This window comes from Panthera tigris, chromosome D4 (genome assembly GCF_018350195.1).
Source record: "Panthera tigris isolate Pti1 chromosome D4, P.tigris_Pti1_mat1.1, whole genome shotgun sequence".
Taxonomy (NCBI): Eukaryota; Metazoa; Chordata; class Mammalia; order Carnivora; family Felidae; genus Panthera; species Panthera tigris.
In genome coordinates this window covers 80657470-80680909 of record NC_056672.1, presented here as the reverse complement: position 1 = coordinate 80680909, position 23440 = coordinate 80657470, and the positions used below count along the sequence as shown (strand labels likewise).

Below are 23440 nucleotides of genomic sequence, written 5' to 3'. Positions count from 1 at the left end.
ATCTTGAACCGAGCGGGGCTCCAGCGGCAGGGCGGCCGCCGCCGCAGCTGGAGGGGGAGGAGGACGAGGAGGAGGGAGAGGAGGAGGAGGACGACCAGGAGGGGGAGGAGGGGGAGGAGGAGGAGGAGGAGGAGGAGGAGGAGGAGGAGGAGGAGGAGGAGGAGGGGGCGGGGGCCTCTCCAAGTTTGTCGGGACCTTCTTCCGAGGCAGCGGCGGCGGCAGCCGGGGAGGCCGGGGCTGCGCGCGGGCCGGGGGCGGGGGCTGGGGCCGGGCCCGGGGCGGCGGGGCCGGCGCCTCCGCTCTCCTCCAGCTCCTGCTTCAGCCTCTGCTCCCGCTGCTGCCGTGGCCCCTCTCCGCGCGGCCCTCCGCGCTGCGTGCCCGCCGAGCCCGCCGCTCCCCGGCCCATGTACTGGAAGCATGAGAACGCCGCCCCGGCGCTGCCCGAGGGCTGCCGGCTGCCGGCCGAGGGCGGCCCCGCCACCGACCAGGTGAGCGAGCGAGCGAGTGGGTGAGCGGCCCGGGCCACGGTCCGGCAGGGGCCGGGCGGCGGGCGGCCGCGGGGAGGAGGGGTTCGGGGGTGCGCCTGTGAGTGTGTGTCTGTGAGTGTGTGAGCGCGCGCGAGCGCGGAGGGGGGGGGGGTCGCGGAAAGCGGGAACACATTATGCAAATGTTGGAGGAATTTCTCAAAAAGCGATTTAGCAAAGACACAGGCGAATCAAGAGGAGGCGAGGCGGGTATTGTCCGTCTGAATAGGCGCTGATAGCGCCGATGCGCCGGGGGTTGTGCTGGCGCAACGCTGAGAATCCCGACGCGGGGCCGGTCCCGGGCGCGCCGAGGGGCTGGAGGGTGCTTTTTCCTCTTCTTGGACGCCTCTGTCTTCTCTTTTTGGTTCCATTCCCCCCCCCCGAATCTCGCCCCCGTTTTGCTCCGGGTTTCCCTCCGACTGGCCCTCCAAAGGCGCCTGAATTCGTGTCAATATCGCCGCGTCAATTTCGAAGCGCGCGCTGGGCTGGAGGGCTGATGCTCCCAGCGCTCCGGGTTTTATTTTCCTCAAACGCCTCCCCCCCCACCCATCTCCTTTTTATTTTCTTTCTTTCTCTCTTTTCTCCTTTTTGCATTTTGTGTCGAGAGGAGGAGAAGGGAGCGAGGAAAGGGGGGTGGGTGGAGAGAGAAAAAATTCGATTTTTAATTACTACCATTAAAAAATCAAATTTGCAATTCTTTGGGCGGCCTGATGGATCTCACTGATTGACAGTTGGAATTGACACTCTGGCTACCTCTTATCTTGGGCATTCACGACAATTTCTAATTGCAGGTAGTTTGTGTGTGTGCGCGTGTTTTTTTTCCCCCTCAGAGGCTTGGATTGCAAGGGAACTAAGCGATTACTTCAAGAGCCACGGGTTAAGTGCAGGGAGAGGGGGAGAGAGAGGGAAAAAATCCAATCCAAATTCAAATTGCTTCATTAGAGAGACACCGCTTTTGTGGGGAAGGGCTTTAAATGCCCACTACAAAGTTAAGACTCATTGTTCCGCGCCGGTTTATATAACAGGCGCGGGGAGGCGCTGGGCTCAGGCTGCGCGGAGCCAGTTGTGCAGCCGCCGCCGCCTGAGTTCCCTCCCCCTCCCCCAGGTGATGGCCCAGCCAGGGTCCGGCTGCAAAGCGACCACCCGCTGCCTTGAAGGGACCGCGCCGCCAGCCATGGTGAGTTCGCTCGGCCCTGCCTTCGATCCCCGGTCCCCCGGCTGTCCCGCCCTGGGGACCTTGACCGGCTTTCCGGCCCCGAAGCCGCTGCCCAAGCGCGGGGGGACTGCGGGAGGGCGCCGCCCCTCTCCGAGCCTCGGTTTTCCGGCCGGAAGTGTAGACTTTGACCGTCCCCAGCACCCAGGACGCGCGGGTTGAAAGTTGGGGCCGTCCCTTCCTCTCCAATAGGCCCTTCCATTCCTATCCTGTAGCCCATAGCGCGGCGACTCGGGAGAATTTCGTTGTCGACTGATGCGCTGGGGCCCCAGATTTGTCTCCGAGGCGGCGGCAGCCTCTGGCACTCACTCGGCTGGGCGCTCAGCTCAGCGTGCGGTTCTCCCTCTCTCCCCGACCGCAGGCTCAGTCGGACGCCGAGGCCTTGGCAGGCGCTCTAGACAAGGACGAGGGTCGGGCCTCCCCTTGTACACCTAGCACGCCATCTGTCTGCTCACCGCCTTCTGCCGCTTCCTCCGTGCCGTCCGCCGGCAAGAACATCTGCTCCAGCTGCGGCCTCGAGATCCTGGACCGGTATCTGCTCAAGGTGAGCCAGGGGCGGGGTGTTGCGTGTGTGTTGGCGGGGTGTGGGTTGCAGCCCCGAGGACTGCACGGAAGCGGCGCCGATGCCGGGTCCACTAAATTCCTAATCCTGGTTCAGCCGCTGCCTGACTGTGCGGCTTTGGGCAAATCTTAGAGTCTCTCTGCCCGCTCGGGTTTCCGTCTGAAAAATGGGAAGAGTGTATGTCTACCTTCCTAAGCTTCCTTGTTACAGAAGGAAAGTAGGGCAGCCTCGCACCTTCAGACCTTCAGCGACCATCTCAGCAAACGGGGCCGGGGAGGCTGGGGCCGGGCGTGAAAAGAGGCCCGCGCTGAGCCGGCCCCCACCTCCGCCCCCTCCCCAGGTCAACAACCTCATCTGGCACGTGCGGTGCCTCGAGTGCTCCGTTTGTCGCACGTCTCTGAGGCAGCAGAACAGCTGCTACATCAAGAACAAGGAAATCTTCTGCAAGATGGACTACTTCAGGTAGGCTGCCGCCGCTGGGCCAGCAGTGTCGCCGGAGGCAGGCCCCTGGCGCGCACGGAGGACCCTTTGGCAGCGCTTGGTCTCTGGCTCCGGAGCCCCGATCCCGAGTGCACGCCCTGCGCGCCGCGGGGGCTCAGCCGGCCCGCTCTCAGCGCCCCAAAAGAGGAGCTCCAGGCCGCGCGCCGGTGCAGGCACAGGTCCGGGCCCGCGACCCGCCTCCGGTTCCTGCGGCCCACTCGCTTTGGGTCGCGTCTCTGGCTCCGTCTCGGGTCTTGCAGAGTGTCTGGCTCCGGTTCCGACCTCAAGCGCCGCGGTCCAGCTCTGACGTCCTGGTCTCTGGCTCCGACCCGCTCCGATCCCAGACGCGATCTGGCCGCCCCTACAGTGCGCTTCGGCTCTGGGTTCCAACTCCCGCTCCGACTCCAGCCGTGCCGGCATCTCTCCGGGGCCGGACCCTGAGCCGGGCTCCCGACTCCCGCTCCGTCTTTGCCCTTGACTTGGCTGTGGGTCTGGGTCTTGGTCGGGGGCCCCAAGCACTAGCCTCGCGGCTCTCATATCCAAGCGCCTCTTCCTAAGCCCCAACCTCTGTCTCCGGCTCCGCCTCAACTCAGACCCTGGCGTCGTTCGAGTGTCGCATTTCCAGTCTGGGATCCTGCCCGGGTCCCAGGCGCCTGTTTCAGTCTCAGCTCCGTCGTCGTTTCGGTCGGGGCTTCAGCCTCTGCGGGTCTGGGCTCTGACTCTGAGCCACCGGGAAGGTCAGGGTTGTCGGGCACAGCAGTCAGGGCGGCGAGTGGCATTACCCTGGGCTGGGCCCTCCGAGCTGCAGAGACGCGTCTGGGCAGCTCTCGCCGCGCCGCCTCATCTCAGCCCCGGCTCCTAACCGCGATCTCAGGCCTGACCTGGTCATGGGGTCGAGGTCACAGCGAGGTCAGGGGCACAGCCGCCTCCGGTGTGATCCCTCCGGGAAGCGTGAACCTAACCTGAGGCGGGGCCTCCAGGCCTACGGAGTGGGGAGAGTGGAATGGGACTGTTTCCTGGGAGGGATGCCTGTCCCCAAGGGCTTTGTCAGGAAGTGGTGAAAGCTGTTCCCCTATAACCGCTACCTAACCCGCAGACATCCTTCCCATCCTTGTCTCTGCGGAGGTCATGGCTTCAGTCTTCCTAGAAAGACCCCTGGCCCTGAGAGTCAAGGAAAGTGGTGGGAGGCTAATTCCTGCCTCCTTGCCTCTGGTTCTGAGTCTCCTTGGCACCTGGAAAGAGATCTTGAGTCTAGGGCGAAGTTTGCAGCGTTTGGGGCTGGAGTACTCTGGGAAAAGCATAGGAAGCATGATTTCAGAAGCGGACTCTTCCTTTTGTGAAAGATCCTTGCAGCTGAGGTGTGCGTTGGGAGAGGAGAGCTCGCCCAGGTGGCCTGGGACTCAGCATGCAAGGAGCGTATTGTGTCTCTCTGTTGTCCGGATCTGTGCAGTGCCACAATGCATCACTGAGCAAGGTCAGGGGTATGAGGACAGTGTGTGTAGTCCTTTATGACCATTTTTGTCTTTTAGTTTAAATGTGTGTCAGGAGTGTGTGTCTCTGTGTGAATGTTGGGACTTCGCCTGGTGTGTGTGTGTGTGTGTGTGTGTGTGTGTGTGTGTGCGCACGTGCCCGCAAGGTAGTCAAGACACGATTACATCTGTACAGGGACGCAGAGGTGACAAGGCAAGAATTCCGAAATCTCATCATTCCTCCTCCCCCCCCCTTCCCCTTCTCTGAGGGAGCATTCCTGCTTAAGGCCTTAACCCTGGCATTGAGGAGCCAAGGGTGTGATGTGAACGTGGGTGTGTGGATGTGGACTGCCACACGTGTGCGTCAGAGGGGGTTATCCTTGTGTGGTAATGTAACAGGAGCATGGTGTCTTTCTGCACTGCCCCATCCGACTGCTGGCTGGCTGGGCAGGAAATGAAGGTTAGAGTCCCTGTCTTGCCACATCCCTGCTCTGTGCCTGACTCCGTTTGGTTAAAAACAAAGCCAAAAAAAAAAAAACAAAAAAAACAACCAAAAAAACAAATAAGAAACCAAAAGCCAAGCCAGTTGCTGTTTTAGGGCTCATGGGGCTCCTCAGCTGGCCAGGGACAGGGCTCCCGCCTGGGGCACCCAGCAGGATGGTATCTCAGCCTCCTCCTGCAGAGTAAGGCAGGGCTAGGTTCCTCTCCGGGCCCTCCTGGTGATGGTGGACCTGGCAGCTTCATGAACCACTTGTCCACACTTCCTCGCTGTTTCTCTAGCCTCAGCTCTTGCCCAGGATGGACCGAATCTTCTGGGACACTGTGCTTTACTAGGCCTTCAAGGAGGAGTCAAAATTCAGGTCCTGACCCTGCTGTTCAGAGCCTCCACTGGCTCTGGAGTCCCCCTTCCCACTGCAGTGGTGGGATGTGTAGCTATTGAGAGTACGGGCAGTAAGTGGGGTCTGCCAGGTCAACAATCACTGTGTGACCTTGGTCAAGTAACTACATCTCTCTGCCCTCAGTGTCCAACTTCCAGGATTGTCTGTCTGAACTGCCAAGGAGGCCAGGGCAGGGAGAAAGTCTCCGTAGCGCCTCCCTAAATGGCAGGTGCTACGGATGCCTGGATTGTCACCATTGGCACCATTGGCAGAGTGGGTGCTGGGCACAGTCCCCTGATAGCATTTCCTCTGGTGGTTGGGGGAGCAGGGCTTGTCTGGAAGGATGGGGCCAGGCCTTTTCTAGGTTGCAGGTTCTGAGTGTTAATCCTTTTCCAGTGACAAGAGCCCCCAAAGCAAAACTAAAACAGATTTTGAGGTAAGAGAATGGATGGGATAAAAGCTCACATTCCTTGGGATGCGGGAAGAATTGGGGCTCTCCTGATCATTTCTATCCCAGCCAAGTCTCCCTGCAGGCGTAACCCATCCCTGACAGTTCCACCTGTAACAAAAATAACAAAACCCACAAAAAAAGGAAAGAAAAAGCCGTGGAGCACCAGGCATGGACTATTGCCTGCTCTCAGCAGCAGCCCAGGCTCAGGGTGGCTGCTGCAAGGGAATTTTTCCTGGGGTGGCGTGGGAGGCAGACCTCTTCCTCAAGAGCTGGGGCTCAGGGAGAGGCCATGCACTGAGTTTCCCTAGCCCTCTGCCTCCTGAAACCCAAGGTCAAGGGTCTGGTGGGATAGGGCCTGGAGCATTCTGCCCAAAGAGAGACCAGATCTCTCAGTGGGACAGAGGGAGGGAGGAAGTGGCCAAGACCTCATGGAGAGGGCACAAGAGGGCTTCCATGGTCCTCTAATCTCTAGTCTTATCCCTTAGGGAAAGGTTTCTCTGCTTTTCTATCCCTCATCTTGCCCCTTCTTTTCACCACCACCCCCAATAGTCTCCCTTAGCAGAGCCTGGTGTTGGTGGCTCAGGAAGTCAGAAGTTAGGAAAGCTCTCCAAACTCACCGGGGAAGGAGACTGCAGAGCACAGAGGATGCCCTTAGCAAGACTGCTAGCCCTCCTGCTTCACTTTCTCCAACTCTCTCTCTAAAGAGGGACCTCAGCAGCCCTTGTGGCCTCAATCAGATTCCCAGTAACCCTCGCTCCCTGAGCCCTAGCAGAAAAAAAGAAATTACCACCAGGGAAATATGATATTGCTTTTAATTTCTTCACTTTTTTGGTTAAGACCGTTTTCTTTCTATTTCCTTCCAAGAAGTGAAGAAAAGTCCTGAGGGAAAAATAGCATTCCTTCCTGGGCCATTCATATCTCCACTGCCCTCAGCAACCACAACCTCAGACAGCTGTCTCTACCTTCGACCCCCCCCTACCCCCCCCCCCACCTGCCGCTGCTGCCTGCCGAACAGGGCATGGACTGATCTACAGTGCCTCCCCCTTCAGCTTCCTGAAGCATCATGCCCATTGCATGGCTGGGGAGACTGATGTCCTGGGGAGAGAGAAAAGTGGAGCCCAGGGTCACACAGTGAGAGGGGGTAAGAGGGGCTGGGCAGGGGTGAGGATACTGCTCACCAGAATGTATAGAACTCTGCTCCAGCCAGGAATTGTTAACTCATTGCATACTTTATCCACGTGAATCCTCAAATCCACCCGGTAATTACCATACTCTCATCATCCCCACCTTAGAGGAGGGGAAACTGAGGGTCTGAGAGGTGAGGCCATGCAGCTAGTAAGTGGCAGAGCCTGGGTAAGCCCCATGGCTGTGGACACCACCATCCCTGTGTCTAAACATTCTGTACTGGTCTTTTATAGGGGAGATATGTCAGCAGTAGCTCTCCCTACAACATGTGGCCGGTGGAGTGGCAAAGACCTCTCTCTCCTGGCCCTAAGGAGTTGAGGCCAAAGGCCCTCTCTCCATTGGCTTCCACAGGGAGCACCGGCTCTGGTGTGTGACTCTCCCTGGATGGGCCCTGGGAGGACTAGGACAGGAGTGACTTCCTCAGGGGCTGTGACTAGATCAACTTTGTCAGGATCAGGTCACCATGGTTCCTGGCCCCCTTGCCTCCTGCCCATTTGAGTGGGGAATAAAGGGTTAACTACTGCTCCTGGCGTTGATACGGGTGGGGTTCAGAGAGTGTCCTGGGCTGGGCCGGGCAGCCGGGCAGCCGGCTGAAGTTCCTGTCCCTGGCTTGGCCCATGTGACTTAGGGCAAGCCCTCAGCTTTCTCTGGCCTTCCTCCTAGAGCCCAAGCTCCAACCGCGGGCTCCTGCGGGAGAAACCCACCCCCTCCCCCAGAGCGAGGGTCCCCAGGGAGGCTTATAGCTGGGAAGCGGCCCCCCACCGCGGCAGAGAGCGGCCCAGCGGCCGCCAGCTGTTGGGGGACAGATGTTGGGGGAGCGGAGAGAGGAGTTCTGGGGAGGGGCCTAGGGCCGGGACCTCCGTGGCGCGGGGCGTTTTAACCTCGTAATTGCTGGTTCTGTTTTTTCTGGCTTCTTCTCCTAAGAGTTTGCCTAGAAGGGAAGGAGCAGAGGGGATAGGAAGGGCTCCACCTCCAATCCACCTTGTTTGCCTCTTAGAATCTCCCCACGGCCAGCAAGTGAGTGTCCTGAACGTAAAATAATTGAATTCTGGTTTGAGTTTCCCCACCGGCTCACCAGCTTTATAAGTAACATTGGCCTTCCCACTCGAGCTTCGGTTCAGCTTCGGGTAGCTTAATACGGGGGAAAGGCTCTTTCGTTGAGGCTCATTCACCCAGCAAATAATGACTGAGCACCTCTCGGTATCCAGAGAAAGTAGGCCAGAAGAGCGAGTTTGCCCTGGCCAAGGGCGCACAGCTCCCTCTGCACAACCGCGAGTACCCAGACGTCTCTGGTCCCTCCTCAGGGGAGAGAGGGCAAGGAGACGCGCGATGCCCACCCCACTCCTTTCGGCAGTTGCCAGGATGCGAAGCGTCCATGCGCCGAGCGCCTCAGTCCTTGGAGCCTTTACCCCGCGGTGCGCGCGGGGACCCAGGGAGGCGCGCACACAAGGCTGGGGGTGGAGGGGGGTAGCCGCGCCCCCTAATCCCTTTGGCGCTCCCTTCGCAGCTCCCGAGCACCCCATTCTTGAAGTTTCGTTGTCTCGCCGCCAATTTCGCTGCTTCCGGAATCCCGCGGCTCGGGCCTCGCTGCCCGCCTGGGAAGGAGTCAATCGGTTTGTCAGAGCCTCGATCCGTAAGCCTCCTCGTGCCCCCTTGTTTGTGCCACTGACCCCTGCCCTGGGTGGAGGATACGTTTCAGGAGCGGCCCGCAACGCACCCAAAACTGCATAATGACCCCACCCCCACCCCCACCCAAGGATCTTTCGCAAAGGTGATTTCGTTGACTGGGCGGAGCCACGGCGAGCGCGGGCAGATCCTAGGGCTGGGGACAGCTCTTGTCGTTTGGGGTGACATGCGGAGGGTGAGAAAGTTGCTGAGAGATCACTCGCGGCGTCCTCCTCGGAGTAAGCAGTGCACAGTGTAGGCGCTGACCGCGCCCGGGCGTTGCGGACTTGGGGAGCCGGGAGATCAGGGGTGTGCGGGGTGTCGTGGACTCATCTCTGGCGGAGGACGAGGAATCCCGTACAGCCTAGCGCGGGGACCCGGAGTCGGAGACTTTGGCGCAGCTCACGGGGCGGGGGCGCACGGAAACCACAGGCTGGAAACGCAACCGCTCTCACCTGGAGTCTGAAGGCCGGGGACCTTCCCTTCCCCGGCTCTCCCCTCTCCCCGGGAACGCACTCTCTGCCTTCCCGAGCCCGCTGGGCCTCAGGCCCTACGCGCGGGACTTTCTGGGACCGGTGGCTGGGAGTAGGGACGCGACGGGGTAAGACCAGGTCCCTTTCCAGTTAATACAACTGGGATCCAGTCCCTATCATCTCCCGCCCTGCTGCTTCAGCACGGACTAGGTTCCTTTTGCACCTCAGAGCGGACCTCGACCCCCGCCCCACGCTCTTTGTGGTCTTGGGCAAGTCACTTGTCCGCTCTGAACCTCCCATTCCACGTGTGCAAAGCGGGTGCTAGAGTCTCCACCTCACGCGGTTGCACCAAGTCGAGGGTGTGCAATGAAGACCTTGCGCCCTGGGTCCCTGAGTCGCTTTCATGGCTCTGCACACTGCTGGCTTCTCCCTCCTCTCCAGGGCCGGAAAGTGCTCCTAATCCGTGTACAACGAGTCAGGCAGCGGAACCCCCAGTCCGCCCCGCGGCGAGAGTAGGCAGGGGTGGGCTAAGCGGTTTCCTCTCCCCTTTACTGAGGGATTGGGAAAGAAACCGCGGGCTGTACTAGGCTGTCCCTGGGGAAGCCGAGTTTCCAAGGTCGGGAGCCGCCTCAGTTTAGGGGGCGGTTGACCCAGCAAAGGCGCACAGTGCAGCCTTAGCTGAGCAAACCGCGCTGCCAGGGACAGGGTCCTCCTGCGGTCCTGGTCAGAGACAGTGGCGTTACAGTTACGTCTGGGAGCCGGGCTGGCGGAGGCCTCCGCGCTCCCTCTTTCAGTTCAACCCAAGATCGTTTATTCAATTGACAGTTGCTTGCATTCGGCAAGACAGGCGAGGCTGTAACCAGAGTGCATTTGCCGGGCTGTTTTCTCCACACAGTCACAAGCATTTCCCAATGCTCCTCCGGGTGCAAGTGTGCGGGCCCTGGGGACACAGGGCAAATCTTCTTGGTTCTCTCCTAGGATTGCAGGGGGTGGGAGGGAGAACCGAAGAATCTGACATTTACAAACCTGTCTGACCAATGTTGAGAGCCTGGTGCTGGGACTGGAGGGCTCTGCAGGGAGGGGGTGTGTGAAGAGCACAAAGTCTGTGCAAAGACCTGGGCCAGGAAAGTGCTTCAGAGGGGGCCATAGAGACCTGGCACTGACCTTCCATTGTGGCTGCCTGGGACTCCTGTTTGGGTGTGGGGTGGGGAAAGTTAGGGAGGAGATGAGTCTAAGAGGTTATGGTCTTCTGGGCTTTGTAAATTCCAAGGCTCTTGGACCAGATCCTGAGGTAGAGTGGAATCAGCAAAGGATTTTAAGCAGGGCAGGGTAGGATGCACCGTGCATGCTGGAAACTTCTCTGTGGCCACTGTGTGGAGGAATGGTTGCCAGGGGTGGTGCTGGAAGCAGGGAGATCAGGGCAGACAGATACTGGCCTAGGAGGGCAGCTGTGGGACTGGAGACGAAATGGATCCCAAAGATACTTAGGAAAAAGAACCAACAATGCCTGATGATCCGTTAGATGTAGTGTTGAGGAAAGGGAGGAGTGAATGATTTAGGTTTCTAAGCTTGGGGGGCTGGATGAGTGGTAACATCATCCCCTGAAAGAGTGTGCAGCAGAGGAAACTGAGGCCTAAAGGGCTGGGACAGGGTCAAAGGATGAGTCATCCACTTAAGGAACAAACCTTCCCAGGTGCTCAGGGGTCAGGCCTTGGGCTGACTTCTGGGACAGGATAAACCAGACTCCTGCTTCTTCTTGGAGGGGCTCGCAGTCTGGTGGTGAAGGGAGTCATACCCAAATAGCTGCACCTCGAGGTGGGAGAAGATGGGGAAAAGGCCCAACAAGGAAGGCTTAAGGGGGAGGAAGCATTCGATCCGCCCCTCCCCCCCCTTTTTTTTGTCTTTTTAACATTTACTGTTAGAATGCCATGGGGCTCCAGAGCCTGGGACTGGCTGGGTACTTAATAGACTTAGACTCAAATAGTACTTAGACTCAAAGTACTAAGTACTAAGTGGTAGTCATTGCTGTTGTCACCTAGTTCAGCTCAGGGCAAGGAAAGTGAGCACTCAGAGGGGTTAAATAATTTTCCCAAGGGCACAAAGCCAGTAAGTGCATATCTGTCTATGCTCCCAAGAAACCCTGAGCATCTCTACAGCTGGGGTACGGTTTATTCATCGTGGGTTTCTAGCCTTGCAGGCTGTGTGACCTTATGCAACTTACTTTACCTCTCTGGTCCCCATTTTCTTCATCAGCAAAATGAAGATTAGTTGGGATACGCAATACAAAACACTTAGAATCTTGCTGGGCACGTGGTAAGTGCTCAAAATTTTGCCTGTTATTATATTATTACATTTTCCCTAACACTCATGATACATTTGAGTGAACAGATTAGTTATATATAAATATAAGGAGTCATTGTAGAAAGTTTGGAAAACTCAGAAAAGCACTAAGAAGAAAATAAAACCACCCACCAGCTCACCTTCAGAGTAAGCTGGTGTCTGCAGGGGGGTGGGGTAGGGGGCAGATCCAGGCAAAGGGAAATTTGTGAGTGAGGGAGGCCAGGAGACAGGGTGCCAGCGGGCCACTGGGAGGTGGAAGGGGTAGCCTGTCTGAGCTTCGCCACCCCCTTTCCTGCCCCGGTGTCCCGCAGCCGATTTGGGACCAAGTGTGCACGGTGCGGCCGACAGATCTATGCCAGCGACTGGGTGCGGCGGGCACGCGGCAACGCCTACCATCTGGCCTGCTTCGCTTGCTTTTCGTGCAAGCGCCAGCTGTCCACCGGCGAGGAGTTTGGTCTGGTCGAAGAGAAGGTGCTGTGCCGCATCCACTACGACACCATGATCGAGAACCTCAAGAGGGCCGCCGAGAACGGTACCCAACCCGCCCCACCCAGCACCCTGCCACACCTCTGTGCCCCGCCCTCTCCCACCTCAGCCCAGCTCCCCAGGAACTGACCACACTCCTCTGGGAGCAGGCGCTTCCTTTATTGCCTGGAGACTGAGTGGGCGCGGGGCCGTGCACGGCGCATGCGCTCTTGGCCCACCATTGCTTGAGAGCCTGCAATGGTAGTCTGTCTCTGCAACTGTTTCCTCATCTGTAAAATGGAGCCAATGATAAGACACCTTCTCAAAGATAGATGAGCCCATGTGTTGTAAAGGCAGGAAGCACCCAATGAACCCTAGAGCTCATTCTCACAATGGGGCAGCCTACTCCACCTTTAGGCAGTTCTGGTTGGCCTGAGGGCTGATCCCTTCAGGCTGCCTGGAACTGGGCATGGGCCAGTCCTAGAGAGATGATGCAACTCTGTTCTCCCAACTCCCATGCCAGCAGCTCCAAGCCAGAGGTTTGGGGGGCGGGGTTCAGCCTACGCTGTGAGGGAAAAGGCCTTTGAGTCTGGAGACCTGAGCACCAGTTTTGCTGCTGGCATGCTGTACTGATATGTGAAGTTTCCTTTCTTATCTGGGCCTCAGTCTCCCCATCTGTGCAAGAGAGATGGGTCAACTAGAAAGATCCCCTAAATCTCTTCTGGCCCCAATACTGTGTCTCCTCAAGACACATAGGCCTGCAGACAGGGTTCACATCTTCCAGAGATTGTGAGGACCGAGTCACAAATGGTTAGAAAGGGGTGGGGGGGAATGGAGGCTGGGCTGAAGGTGGAGTCAGGGACCCTTTCCATGATTTTCCTGTCTGGGTCTTTGGAAGCTGCTAGCTTCTCTGTAACGTGGACTATTTTGTGTGATCCTTACAAAAAAAACCCCTAGGAAGTAGCTGATGTGTCCCCATTTTACAGATGAGGAAACAGGCAGGGGTTATCTTCAGTATGTGATTTGCCAAAGGTTGCATCCTAGAAGGTCTGCTTTAACTCCAAAGCCCAGGCTTTTAACCACCATTCCATACTACCCCATTCCTGAGCTCCAGGGACCGCTTAATCAGGCTTCATTAAGCAAGGGAGACTGCTGGGAGGTGGCTGCCCCTGTAAGTTTCACTTTCCCATCTAAAAAATGGCACAGCAATCCTTGTCCTGCCTGTTCTCCTAAGGGACATTAATACCACAAAGTGTCTGTCCCAGCCTCAGGGCCTCTTGGGAGGTATGTGGACCACCCTGCCTCAATTTCTAGCCTGGGGACTAGTCAGGAATCCCCAGCATGTTCCAAACCATGGCCACACCAAGGCTATCACTTTCTCCTGCCAGGATCAGGACTAAGTGGGCCTAGGTGGGAAGCAAATGAGGCTGGGGTTGTATGAAATTACCCGCAGTGGTGGGCAAGTCAGCAGTGGCGCTGGGATGGAATCTCAGGAATCAGGGCTCCCCCTATACCATGGCCCATCAGTGACCCCAGGCTTCTTCCACATCTGGACCTATCAGGGCCACCCTTACCCACAGCCTGGCCAGTTACAACGCTAACTCTCACATCTAGGCTGACCCCAGACTCCTACCATGAAGGCTTGGGGCCTCAGATCTCCTTTACTGAGCAACCCTCAGTTTTGGTTACTGGTTTTCTTTTAAACACACCCGTCCATCATAGAAAATTTAGAAAAGATGGTTAAGCAAAAAGAAGAAAATAAAGATCACTCCAAATGTCACCACCTCTCATATCTTTAGTATATATCTTCCCAGATTTCCCCCCATGTATTTATGGTGGCATGTTTGTTTGTTTTTTCCCCCCAACATAGTCTTCTTCCTAATTAAAAAAAAAAATTACAACTAGTTGTGTGAATAGTGCTGGAATTACTGGTGATTTTTATTTTCTTCTTTGTGCTTACCTGAATTTTCTGAGTTTTTGAGGAGGAGCATGTATTACTTAGAAAAAATGAGGTATTAAAAATAAAATGGGGGACTATGTTTAGTGTGATTGTAAAAGTAATAGAAGTGGAAAGAGAATGGCTAACATATGCTCCAGTTAATGAAATTAAACCTTGGAGAAATAAAGTGACATGTGATTGCTGTTAAAACCTCAAAACTTACAGAAATATTGAAACTAGAGCCATAATTGCACTCTTCAGAAGTAACCACTGCTAGCACCTTGGCGTATATCCTTTCAACTTTTTTGCTTCCATACATTTTTACAAAATTAGAACCGCAGTTCTGTATGTAACCTGCTTGCATCTTAACCTCCACTGGCCTTTGGTTTCCCCAGTTTAGCTAAGAGGGAGTCCCCTTGGGGCGCTAGAGTCAACCACTAGGCGAAAGGTCTTGGTCAGGGGTTTTCTTCTCTTTGAGCTTTAGTTTCTTTCCTCTGCTGTAAAATGGGGCTGTGAGACAGACCCAAAAGGCACACCGAAGGAGCAGTGTCTGGTACTGAGTAGACGCTCAGAAATGAAAGCCCCTTACCTAAAGACAGAGCTCAGGGACTAGGACTCTGGGATCCCCGCTCCCAGCCAACTCCGCTCCTGACCCTTCCAGGGACCAGCTGCCCCCACCCCCGTCCTTTCCAGGATGCCACTAGAAGAGATGGGGACGCGTGGTCAGCCACTTCTGTCACCCCCAGGGAACGGCCTCACGCTGGAGGGGGCAGTGCCCTCGGAACAGGACAGTCAGCCCAAGCCGGCCAAGCGCGCGCGGACATCCTTCACCGCTGAGCAGTTGCAGGTACCCGGGCCCGCCGCGAGTGGCCGGGGCTGTGGGTGGGGCGTAGACGTGGGCGGGGCCTAGAGGACCTCTGGCTCCGCCCCCTCTGCCCGGACCCGCGGGTGACGGGGAGGGGCCGTAGCTGTCTGGGGCGTGGCCTCCTGGCCGGAGCCTCTGATTGGGCCGCAGTCTGGGAGACCTCCGCGCGTCCCTGTCTCACTGCCCCTTTTGCTCCCGTCAGGTTATGCAGGCGCAGTTCGCGCAGGACAACAACCCCGACGCACAGACGCTGCAGAAGCTTGCGGACATGACGGGCCTCAGCAGGAGGGTCATCCAGGTGGGGCCGAGGGAGGGCGGGGCCTTCGGGTCTGGGGCGGGGCCTAGGGGGCCGGGGGCGGGCTCTCCAGCGCGTAGCTGGTCTCCAGCTGAGCCGCAGGCCCGGGCGCACGTGGCCGCCCTTACCCAGGAGGCAACGAGGCAGTCCCGCCTGGGGTCTCCGGCGGTGTGTCCGACCCTTTTCCGCGAGGCTGAGGCTGCTGAGGCTGTCGTTCCAGGTGTGGTTTCAAAACTGCCGGGCGCGTCATAAAAAGCACACACCGCAGCATCCCGTGCCGCCCTCCGGGGCGCCGCCGTCCCGCCTCCCTTCCGCCCTGTCCGAAGACATCCACTACTCCCCGTTCAGCAGCCCCGAGCGGGCGCGCATGGTCACCCTGCACGGCTACATTGAGAGTAAGTGACCGCCACAGCTAGACCGCCTAGCCTGCGGGCGAGGGGTCACGGAGGAGCGCGCGCGGGAGGTGGAGGCGTGGTGGGTGAAGGCCTTTCGGAGCCTGGTGGGTGAAGACGTGGGCTCTGTGGTCCCTCAGACCTAGGGTTTGGGGAGAGGGGCTAAGTTCCCAGTCTCCGCCTTAGTGAGACGGGACCCTTCATAGAGAAAACTCATTCCGCCATTCAAAAAACACCATCCAAGTACCCACTGTGTGCGAGGGCCCAGGGGCTAGGGAGAGAACAAGACGGGTAAAGTGCTTGCTCTGGTGGGACCTGCGCTGTCGTGGAAGAGATAACATGGCACGATAACCAGACAGATGAGGGCATGGTTTTAATTGTGATGATTGCTATAGGAAAAGTGCTGGAATATAGGAATATAGGAATGTGTGGAGATGACGCCTCTCAGCAAGCTGAGAGTGGAAGGATGGATAGGAATTAGTGAGGCACCAGGAGAGGGGAGGCAGGAGTGCAGGGCAGCAGAGGAGATGAATGCAAGCAGGACTTAGTCGGGAAAGCATTGTGGCATGGGTGTGTTTGGGGTTGCAGAAGAAGGCCCGTGTGGTGGGAGTATCCCCACCTACCTACCCTCCTTGAACCTCAGAATCCTCATCTGTAAGCTGGGACATTAACAATGCCTACCTCACAGGGTTGTGAGAATCCATTGATGTGTTCAGTAAATACTTTTCCATGCTAAACACTGGGATACAGCAGAGAACATAACAGACCAACTCTGTGCTCCAGGGGCTCACGTTCTGGAGTGGGACATGGGTAAAGAGACAATCAACTAATAAAGGAGGGAGGGCTGGCATGTCAGTGGGACTGGATGCCATGGGAATGATGGAGTGGGCCAAGGTGGAGTGACCTTTGAGCAGGGACCTGGAGGAGAGAGGGAGTAGCCTTGTGGATTTCTGGGGGATGAACATTCAGTGAATCTGCTAGGGAGCAGGTGCTTATTACAGATTTCCATTCCCGTTGAGCTTGTTTGTTTCCTCAAAGCTGGGTGTGACCAGAAAAATAGAAGTGGCCACAACATACCCACAAACATGAATCCTCCCTTCTCTGGCTCCAAGTAAAATGGAAAGGGAAGGAGGGGTCAGAGAGAGCCCTGCTGTTTACTGAGCCCCGGCCATGTGCCAGACACTATACTAAGCATGTTTGTAAACATCAGACATCACTGTCTCATTGTGCAGACGAGAAAACCAAGGGTCCACGTAAGTGAACAGGAGCAGTGTTCCTTAATGGTTGATTGTGGGCTTTGGGGTGAGACTGTCAGGCTTCTAATGCCATCCTTGCCACTTACTAGCTGTGTGACATCAGGCAAGCTTGGTAGCTTCCCTGAATATCAATGTCCTCATCTGCAAACACGAGGACAATAAGAATCCTTATCTCAGAGCAGTGTGTGAGCATCAGATGAGATCACTGACTTCAAGTCTCCAGCATTCAGTAGATGCCGGGTAACTATTAACCGCTCTTGTAATGGTGGTGGTGGCTCTGGCTGGCAGATTCCTGCCTATCGCACCAGACAGCCTGCTGGAAACCATGTCCGTTTGCGCTGTTCCATTTCTGAGCCACCTACTCTGTAGGAGGGACTTTTCTTCCTTTCTTTTCTAAACAATGACATATGTTCAAGCTGCACAGAGCCCATTGAACATCTAGTTCATCTCTTAAAGGTGCCAAGGACCCAGGACTCTCTAGATACCAGGAGTCTGGGCTACCAGCTAGCCCTTGCCATGGGGTTGGTAATGGACCTAGGTGACCCTCTTGGGAGTGGGGCCATGGCCTTCAGAGTCCTGCTAGAACTCCCCACATACTTTGCCAATCAAGCCTAGATGTGTCTTTGACGCTCAGAGAAAAGGCTGAGGTCCCCTTTCCTCTTCCCCTTGAGGTGGAACCCAGCTTGGGGCAGGAAGTGTTGAGAGTGTTTGGACCTGCCCCCTCTTGCATGGCTGAAGGACAACCTCAGCAGTTTGCTCTGCTGTTAACTAAAGTTACACAATTCTGAGTCTCCTGGGGTCTTAGAGCTTGGAATCTGATAAAAAGCTTTGGAATCGGACCCCAGAAAGATGCACGTACACATGTCGTTTTCCATGTGATTGCAGGACTCCTAGAATACCCCAGGTTAAGAATCCCCAATCTCATGCAACTGCCTTACTCTACAGATGAGGGAACTGTGACTCAGAAAGGCACAGTGACTTGTCCTAAGTTACATATTGATTGTTAAGTCTCTGTACAGGGCTTTTCCCCCCTATGACCAAAGAGGAAGAAGTGTAGGGAAGAGAGAGGCCATGAACTTCTCCACTGTAGTGGTAAAACACGGAAACATGAGAGATTCGGGTCAGATCTGAGGATGGACTTTCCCCCCACAGTTTTAGGTGTTGGAATAAGGTACAGAGATTCATGCCAGAAATATTCAAAGAGTACCTACTAGGTGTAGGACCTACTAGGTGTCATGCCTCATTCTAGGTACTGGAAATCTATCAGGATCTAGAGTCTGGAAAATTCTCGAGTCAGACAAAAATTCCTGCCCTTATTAGGCCTTGCATTCTAGTTGGCAAAGACAGATAATGCCAAGTAAACAATAGATATCTACAGTAAGTCAGGTGATGGTAAGTGCTAAGGAAGAGAAACAAAGCTGGGAAGGAGGACAGGGAGGTTAGTGGTGAGTACAGTTATAAACAGGGTGATCAGGGACAGCATCATTAAGAAGGTGATGTACAAGTGCAGGGTCCTCTGGGAGGGACACAGGTAAAGCCTGAGTGACACCTGGCAGGTAAGAAGGTATAAGGCACCAAGGAGGATCTTAATAATGGGGTACAGCCTTGCATATAGATGTTAAATACATAGGAGTGTTTGTTTATCAGTGAGCTGGGCAGTTATCACATAGCGCTTTATAGATTATAGGGATTTTCATAACCCTCTGTTGAAGTTTTGCCCAGGGCCAACACAGCTGGTAAGTGGCCAAAGTGAAACTGGCCCCAGGACTCCATCCTGCTGAGCACGGGGCACACGGGTATCCTGCCCAGAGGCTGCAGGATGGGTTCCAAGGCATCCTTTCGTCCACAGGTCAGGTACAGTGCGGGCAGGTGCACTGCCGGCTGCCTTACACCGCACCCCCCGTCCACCTCAAAGCCGATATGGATGGGCCGCTCTCCAACCGGGGTGAGAAGGTAAATGGAGCCAGGTTGGGTGTGGTGGGTGAGAGCCTTCCTGCCAGGGATGGGTCTCAGGTAGGCCCCATGCTGCTCTGTGGTAGATCCTCTCTGCCTAGCATACTCCAGCCCCCACCAGGCCCCCGAGGTGGTCACTTGAGCGGCACATTCTATGTGCACAGCCCCTCCAGAGGCCTCCTCGTAGCCCCCCACCAATAAGTGGCCTTCTTTTTTTCAGATTTGTGGATTTAGTTACTTGGCTCAAATCTTGTGGTTTCAGGAAAGGCTTGTGTCACACACCACCCTGCATCCCACCCTGATACCCGTTCCTCCTTCCTCCTTTTTGTCCCTGTCTGTTAGGAGTGGATACCCTTATCTTGGGGGAGGCCTGGAATAGCAGGCCGGGGGTGACCTTGGTCAACTGGCAGGGCCTTCTTGGTGTAATTGGGATCTCTGGTTATCTCAAGCATCAGGACTGAATATCCAGAAGGGTGCTTAGGTATCCCCCAGCCAGTGGTTTGAAAGCTTTGTTTTTAAGCACCTCACATTTAAAAAAAATTTTTTTTCCATAACCTATAACACAGATAAAAGTGGATAGAGCTGCTCTGGGTGAAACCACAGAGTGGGTAGAAACCCCATCTCCCTCTCAGTGGCAAGACACCTGTCAGTGAGCCTTGCAAGCCTCTGTCCTAGGACAACCCCTCGTTTTAGGACTGGAGAAATTGAGGCCCAGCTTGCTCAGATGGAACCTATACACTTCCTCATTTATTCAGCTGACATTTGCTGTGCACTGACTTTGCCTAGTAGCCCCGAGTCACTTGCCAGGAGCATAGAGATGAGGAAAAAGCATGGTTCTTGCTCCGAGGGGGTCACAGCCTGGAAGGGAAGCACACACAGTGTAATCAAACTGATGGGGGAGGCCAGGGAGCTGGAGAGCGGGGGCACAGCTCGGGAGAAACACAAGGAGGACTTTCCGGAGGGAGGCACTATCTGCCCCCAGGCCCAAAGACTGAATCAGAGTTCATCAGAGAAAGCATGAGCCACCATGGCTCTCGGGAAACCCTGAGCAGTTCAACATTTCTGGCACCCAGGCTTGGGAGGGACAGTGAGAGGTGGGGAGCTCAGGGCTGTCAGTGGGGGAGTCTAGACTCTGTCCTGGGGCAGGGGGGGAGGCCCTGGAGGCCTCTTGTTTTATTGATTTAGTTTTAAAGATTTTATTTTTATTAAGTTTATTTTATTTTATTTATTTTTGAGAGAGAGAGCGTGCACATGAGTGGGGAAGGGGCAGAGAGAGAGGGAGACAGAGAATGTAAAGCAGACTCTGTGCTGTCAGTGCAGAGCCTGATGTGGGGCTCGAACCCACGAACCGTAAGATCATGACCTGAGCCCAAGTCGGATGCTCAACTGACTGAGCCACTCAGGCGCCCCTAAAAATTTTATTTTTCTAATTAAAAAAAATGTTTATTTATTTTTGAGGGGGGAGGGGCAGAGAGAGAGGGAGACACAGAATCCGAAGCAGGCTCCAGGCTCTTTGCTGTGAGCACAGGTGTGGGGCTCGAACCCACGAACCGTGAGATCATGACCTGAGCCGAAGTCCATTGCTTAACTGACTGAGCCACCCAGGTGCCCCAAGATTTTATTTTTTTAAGTAATATCTGTACCCAACATGGGGCTCGAACTCACAACCCCAAGGTCAAGAGTTGCATGCTCCACTGACTGAGCCAGCCAGGCGCCCCTATTGTATTTTATTTTATTTTTCTGGTTTTATTGAATGGAGGCCTCTTTCAGAAACATCGTAGTAGCAGTCCTCAGGGAGGCAGGGAGCCCCAGGAGTCAGCAGTTGTGGTGGGCCAGGAACACTGAGCCAGTGCCTTCCAGCTGGAAGGATCTCCAGACACCTTCCAGGCCAGCAGAGCACCATCTTGGCCTGCCTCAGAATCACCTGGGAAGCTTATAAAGAAGCAGGTTCCCCAGCCACACCCCTAGAGAGTCTGCTGGGGAGGCGGAGGGTGGGGGGGCGCTCCTCCAGGACACCTCCACTTACTCTGCCTCCTGAATGAGCACCTGCTGCGTGCCAGGCTCTGTGCTGGGCACCATGGGGCAGGTCTGTAGTGCAGACAGCCTAGCTGGACAGATGGATTTATAAATAAATGGTAGCGTGTAATACAAAATCCCACAGAACTGGTGGTGGGTGAGCGCGCCCCGTGAACACCCGCCAAGATTGTCCTGCTCACAGCAAGAGCTGCTGTTGCTTCAGCGACTCCATTCACGGCAGGTGCGTCACGGACCTTGTCTGATTGATGCCTTCCAAGCACTTTGTGGGTGTGGGGATGGCCATCCTTGTGGTGAAAATAAGGAAACTGAGGCTCAGAAGGGTGGCGTGCAGGGATGCCTCGAATCTGTTGGACTCTGAAGTCCGTACAGGTCAGTCATCACTTCCTCTTGTGCAGCACTTTACACAGTGCTCTCTCTGACCTCACCCATCACAGCCTCGCTGGGGGGATGATTCTGATTCCGTTTCACGCCTGCAGAAACCTGGGCTCGGGGCAGGAGCTCACCAGCATCACACAGTGAGTGTGGGTAGAGCTGGCTTCGATCCTAGGACTACCGGCCTCAAAGCTGCCACTCTCCTGCGAGAGGGCACTTGTCCCGTCAGCCCTGGCACAGGGACTGCAGAGGCAAGCTGGCACAGTCCCTGTCCTCAAGAAGCATGTGGCTTAGAGCAGGAGGCGAGCAGGGTGACAGGGCAGTTGAGGTGATGGATGAACATGGCCCTTGAGGACCCAGAAGAAGTGCTGAGCTGTAAGGAGAAGCAGGGAATGGGAAGAAGGGTGTTCCCTGTCAAGAAAAAAGCATGTGCAAAGGTACAGAGGCATGGAAGAGCCTGGGTCTGAGGGACCGAGGGATGTTTAGTGTGGCGGAAGGCCAAGGAGGTGACAGAGGTCACATAATGAAGGGCCTGGACCAGGCCCAGAAGGGAGCGGAGAGGGGAGCCTTGGAAATGTTTAGGGTTGGGCTCAGCACTTGGAGCCAAGCCCTTGTCTCCTGGTTACTCAGCTAAGCTTGTGGTTATGTCTGGCTCAGTCTGAAGGATGAGCCAGTCTCGGGTCTGGCAGCTCTTGCTGCACAAGGTTTCTGGCCCCTGGGTTTGGCTGCTGAGCCAGAGTTTTCTCCTGCTGGGCCTCGTCCCCAACTTCACATCCAGCAGCTCTGGAAAAAAAATGTCTCTCCCTCCTTCGTGACCTCCCACCCTCTCCCTATCAGTCCTTCCTGCCAGCTCCCGGGGACCTTTTCTGTCCATCTCTTGCCAAACCCACAAGACCTGGTCATGTGTGATCAGGGCAAGACTGCACGGACTTTCTCCCGAATGCCTCCAGGCCTGACTGGCCCAGCTGTGAGGAGACTCAGTAGGCCCTGGGGCAGGCCCCTGAACCCACTCAGGACCAGCGCTGGCCCAGCGAGGAGGACCGTGTTCTGAGCATTTGCCTGGCGCATCCCCTGCCTCCGCCACATCGTCATTTGGCCACACACTCCTGAAAGTTTCCAGAACCGTACTTCTTCTTGGTCATGTCCCCGATTCCACAATTTTGGAGCTTGGAAAGCTCTTAGAAATCAGAGCCATGCTGTCATTGATCAGACGGAGAGACTGAGGCCCACAGAAGGTAGGGTCTTACCAGAGTTATCCCTCTTGAGACAGCTTCTCTTAATAAGAGCCCAAAGCCAGGCATCCCAGAGGTCAGAGAAGAGCTCACTGGGGTGAGCTAGTGCGGTGTGAGCTCTGGAGTCGGCCAGCCTCTGAATCCCAGCTCTGCCGCCCTCTCACTGTGAGACCTGGGAACACAATTAGCTTCTCTCAGCCTCCATTCCCACACCCGCAAAATGGGGAGAATTATCGTTGCCGCCACCTAAGGTTGTTGCTGAGAGTAGATGCAATAATGTAGGTGAAGACTTTGGCACAGTGCGTGGTACACGGAAAGTGCCCCATAGACGTTGGTTATTTCCATTATGTTTTTGGAGATCATCACCATTGCTTTCCTCCAGCTCCTCCTCATAGTGACTGATCTGTTCTTGATCGGAAAATGGAACGGCCATATGGCCATGCCTACTGGATGTCCCTGGACCCCTTGAAAGCGCCTCCTGACACGTTACTATGAAAAGGCACCTCCCATTGACTAGCCAGCCAGCAATCCTTGACCTGAACTTCAGGGAACTGGCCTTGTTGGTGGCAATGAGAAGTCAGCCAGGTGCTTTAGGTGGAAGAGGGAGAGGGAAAGGGGCAGACAGTTCTTGATCGCCCGCTGTGTGTCAGGCACCTGGCCGCCTTTTGGCTTGGTGATGATGAAGTGCGTGAAGGGCTTGGCCCGCTGCCTGATGTGTAGTGAGCGTCGATGACTACTGTCCCCATGGCCTCGCAGAAGCGACGCGTTACAACAAAGAGAGCTTGGTCTGGGGCCAGGACTGTGTTGCGGGACCCAGGGCCACCTCTGCCTAGCTGTGTGATCGTGAGCTTCCTGACTTGCCCCTCTCTTGCCCCCCTCAGTGCCCTCCCCGTCAAATGGAGACAATGGCGGGATGCGCCCACGGGGTTGAGTCTTCTGTTCCATAACGTCAGGAAGGCACGTTACACGGCGCCAGGAGCAGGGCGCAGTGCCCAGTAGACATGTGCTGCTGCCCTTGTGTCTCACTGAACCCTCCCCATTCTGAGAGAGGGGTTTTGTCATCCCCGTTATACAGATGAGGAAACGGGCTCGGAGAGGGGCAGTGAGTTGCCCAGGGTCTCACCGCGAGTGACAGAGCTAGGATTGGAACCCAGATCTGGGTCCCGAGCCACCCTCATTCTCCATGCCTTCAGAGGACCTCTGGGGGCGGGGGAGAGCGGGGCTGCAGGGGGCCAGGGCGGGGGTGTCAGGCCCCCAGCTCAGCCCCCTCCCCCTCCCTCCTCTCGCAGGTCATTCTTTTCCAGTACTAGCGCCGTTGGCACTTCCGCATCCGTCCGCGGGCGCCCCACAACTGCCCCGCAGCCTCCGGAGGCCCGTGCCCGAGCCACTGCCAG

The 23440-nt window shown here is 56.0% G+C and overlaps 1 protein-coding gene across 2 annotated transcripts; it reads left to right on the top strand.

The window, feature by feature from the left end:
• Window positions 1–399: 399 nt before the first annotated feature.
• LHX6 (LIM homeobox 6) lies at window positions 400–23440 on the top strand. 2 transcript variants are annotated; one of them, XM_042964845.1, is made up of 10 exons: window positions 400–488; window positions 1630–1701; window positions 2099–2281; window positions 2640–2761; window positions 11552–11772; window positions 14391–14491; window positions 14712–14807; window positions 15025–15199; window positions 18302–18405; window positions 23336–23440. In XM_042964845.1, the coding sequence occupies exons 1-10, from the start codon at window positions 405–407 to the stop codon at window positions 23354–23356; spliced, it is 1179 nt and encodes a 392-aa protein (XP_042820779.1). In that variant the 5' UTR covers window positions 400–404; the 3' UTR covers window positions 23357–23440. The 2 variants fall into 2 exon arrangements, with proteins under 2 accessions (XP_042820779.1, XP_042820778.1); XM_042964844.1 differs by lacking the exon at window positions 23336–23440 and having other exon boundaries at window positions 18302–18702.

Excerpts from the sequence above, each read along its gene's own strand:
- LHX6 (XM_042964844.1), top strand. The coding sequence starts at position 405 with ATGTACTGGAAGCATGAGAACGCCGCCCCGGCGCTGCCCGAGGGCTGC. Across the intron at positions 1,702-2,098 it reads GGACCGCGCCGCCAGCCATG|GCTCAGTCGGACGCCGAGGC; the intron begins GTGAGTTCGCTC and ends CCCCGACCGCAG. Across the intron at positions 15,200-18,301 it reads CCTGCACGGCTACATTGAGA|GTCAGGTACAGTGCGGGCAG; the intron begins GTAAGTGACCGC and ends TTTCGTCCACAG.